Source organism: Trachymyrmex septentrionalis, unplaced genomic scaffold, assembly GCF_001594115.1.
Source record: "Trachymyrmex septentrionalis isolate Tsep2-gDNA-1 unplaced genomic scaffold, Tsep1.0 scaffold21, whole genome shotgun sequence".
Lineage (NCBI taxonomy): Eukaryota > Metazoa > Arthropoda > Insecta > Hymenoptera > Formicidae > Trachymyrmex > Trachymyrmex septentrionalis.
Window position 1 is genome coordinate 1273472 of NW_017305288.1, and position 2376 is coordinate 1275847.

Below are 2376 nucleotides of genomic sequence, written 5' to 3' on the forward strand. Positions count from 1 at the left end.
TTACAAAGATCTCCCAGGTAATATACAAGTATATCGAGGATTCTCGAGGAACGTAAACAGAATCTAATTTCCGTCCGTCAATTGCGGTACCATGAAATTTTGCATCCTGTTTTAATACATTGACAAACTGAGTGGAACAAGGAATGCGATGCGCTATTACTATATCTCGACAAACCGGAAGGGAAACCGTATGAGTTCGTAACCAGCTTTCGTCACCCGTAGCTCATAGAAGCGACACAAAATCATTATAATCACAGTTCAGTTCTCCGCATAATTGCGCGGACTAGCACAAATATTTCTACGGCTCGATAGAAAAAGATATAAGTCAAAATGTCTTGCTTTCTCTCGAAAAGATAAAATGATTAAAAAAATGGGATATATCCATATCTCCAATGTTAAATACGATATCATCATTTTTATGACAATGCGATATATTGTATCAATTTAGTACGTCTTTTTATTGACAATTTATTTCGAGGTGAACAAATTGACTTGTATAAAGCCTTTTTATCGAGCATCAAAAATAATTTTACAAAATTATTTGCAAGAGATAATACTTTTCTAGATAATAACAAAGATGTGAATAGACATGAATATTAGTCTACTATGCTCAGAAAACGTAGAGTTTCAACTTATTGAGTTTATATTCTAACGGAAATCATATTCTAACAATGATTTTATTTATTGCTATTATACATTATTAAAATTTGCATAAGTAAAATATTTTTTTATATATTCTTTTATCTATCAGTATTTTAGATTAGCTTCCCTAATAATTATGAATACACAATTACGAGAGAAAATTCTTATACATTTGTACAAATGTTTTCAGTAAAACGACGACCCGTTAGAACGTGTCTTGCACGAACTCATTTACTCGTAAAAATCAAGCAGAATGTGAGTGACAATTTAAATTGCATGACATAATTTTTCTTATATAATTGATAATACATAAAAGCGAATGAAAACTCTACATTTCTCGCGCATACTCACATTTATCCACATCGTCGGGGGTCCGCACATTAGAAAAGCATTTTAAAATTCCAACGCTCTCTCGAATTACCGCGTCGCGTCGCGTCGCGCCGCGCCACGCCGAGGGGACAGCCGTGTCCGTGTCCGTGGTATCGCGGGGATCGATCAGGGGATGATCGCAGGACGATCGGAGCTCCGTCAGTCCGTGTCAGTCGATTATCGTCGATACGTGCGTTCGCCGTGTCGTCACTCGACATCGATCAGCCAGACGGCGCGGTCCAGCCGAGAAGGCGTCGCCGTCGCATCGCTGACGGCGATCATCCTGTTCAGGGTCCTCGTCTCCCGCAGCAACCGCACGCTACCCTCGTAAGTCGTCGGACGGTGTTATTGCGAGGACGTCCGCGGTGGTTGGCCGTTGGGCGGCGGCGGGGGCGGGGGCGGCGGTTGCGGGTGCACCTGGTGGGACAAGAGACTGTGCGCCTGCACGTGGGCCGCCGCCGGGTGGTGATGGTGATGTTGATGGTGATGGGAGTAGAAGATGGGCTGCGCCGTGGTGGGCGCGCACGAGGTGCCGACGCCGACGCCGACGCCGACGCCGACGCCGACGCCCACTCCGACGCCGACCGAGTGCGACAGGGCGGAGGTCGCACCTACCGAGGACGGCACCGGCGGTCCCGGCGGTCCCGGCGCCGACACCGACACGCCGGCGGAACCGCCGGTGCTGGCTGACGCTTCGTGGTACAGAATCGGCACCCTGACCAGCCTCTGGGTGGCATGGGCCATGTTCGCCGCCTCTAGCTCAGCGGCCAACTGCCGTTTCCACTTGTTCCGCCGATTCTGGAACCATATCTTCACCTGGGTCTCCGTCAGCCTGAGCGAGGCGGCGAGACCGGCGCGCTCCGACGATGAAAGGTAGCGCTTCATGTCAAACGTGCTCTCTAGCTGGAACACTTGCGACCGAGAGAACACTGTCCTAGTCTTCTTCTTGCGCTTTATGCTATTCGACTCGCGACCGTCTACGCCAACCTGCACGTTGTTTTGACCGTTACTATTGCCGTTGCCACCGCCACCACCACCACCGCCGCCGCCGCCGCCGCCGCCGCCGCCGCCACCACCACCACCACCACCACCACTACCACCAACACCACCACCACCACCGCCCACCGAAGTGCCATGGAGACTCGTCGACGTCGACTCGCCTTCACCGTCGGCATCCGCACAATCGTCACCTTCACCGAGATCGTCGTGCGCCTCGTCACCACTTGATGGACTCCTCGCGCGGTGTAGACGATCATCGCCGTTGTCATCGTCGAGTTCGTCTGGAGGAAGATACACGTGTTGATTTCAATCACCGTACAGCTTCTCTATTTATAAACTGCTTTTCAATGTAAAAAAAAAAAAAAA

General features: G+C 49.4%; 1 protein-coding gene across 1 annotated transcript in view; it reads right to left on the bottom strand.

The window, feature by feature from the left end:
• Positions 1–1356: 1356 nt before the first annotated feature.
• LOC108747984 (homeobox protein B-H1) overlaps positions 1357–2376 on the bottom strand; it is a 14737-nt gene continuing 13717 nt past the window's right edge. The window contains exons 4-5 of the mRNA XM_018485921.1: positions 2116–2291; positions 1357–1998 (exon numbers count right to left, since the gene is read on the bottom strand). Coding sequence (XP_018341423.1) covers positions 1357–1998; positions 2116–2291 — 818 coding nt within the window. The remainder of the gene's footprint in view (positions 1999–2115; positions 2292–2376) is intronic.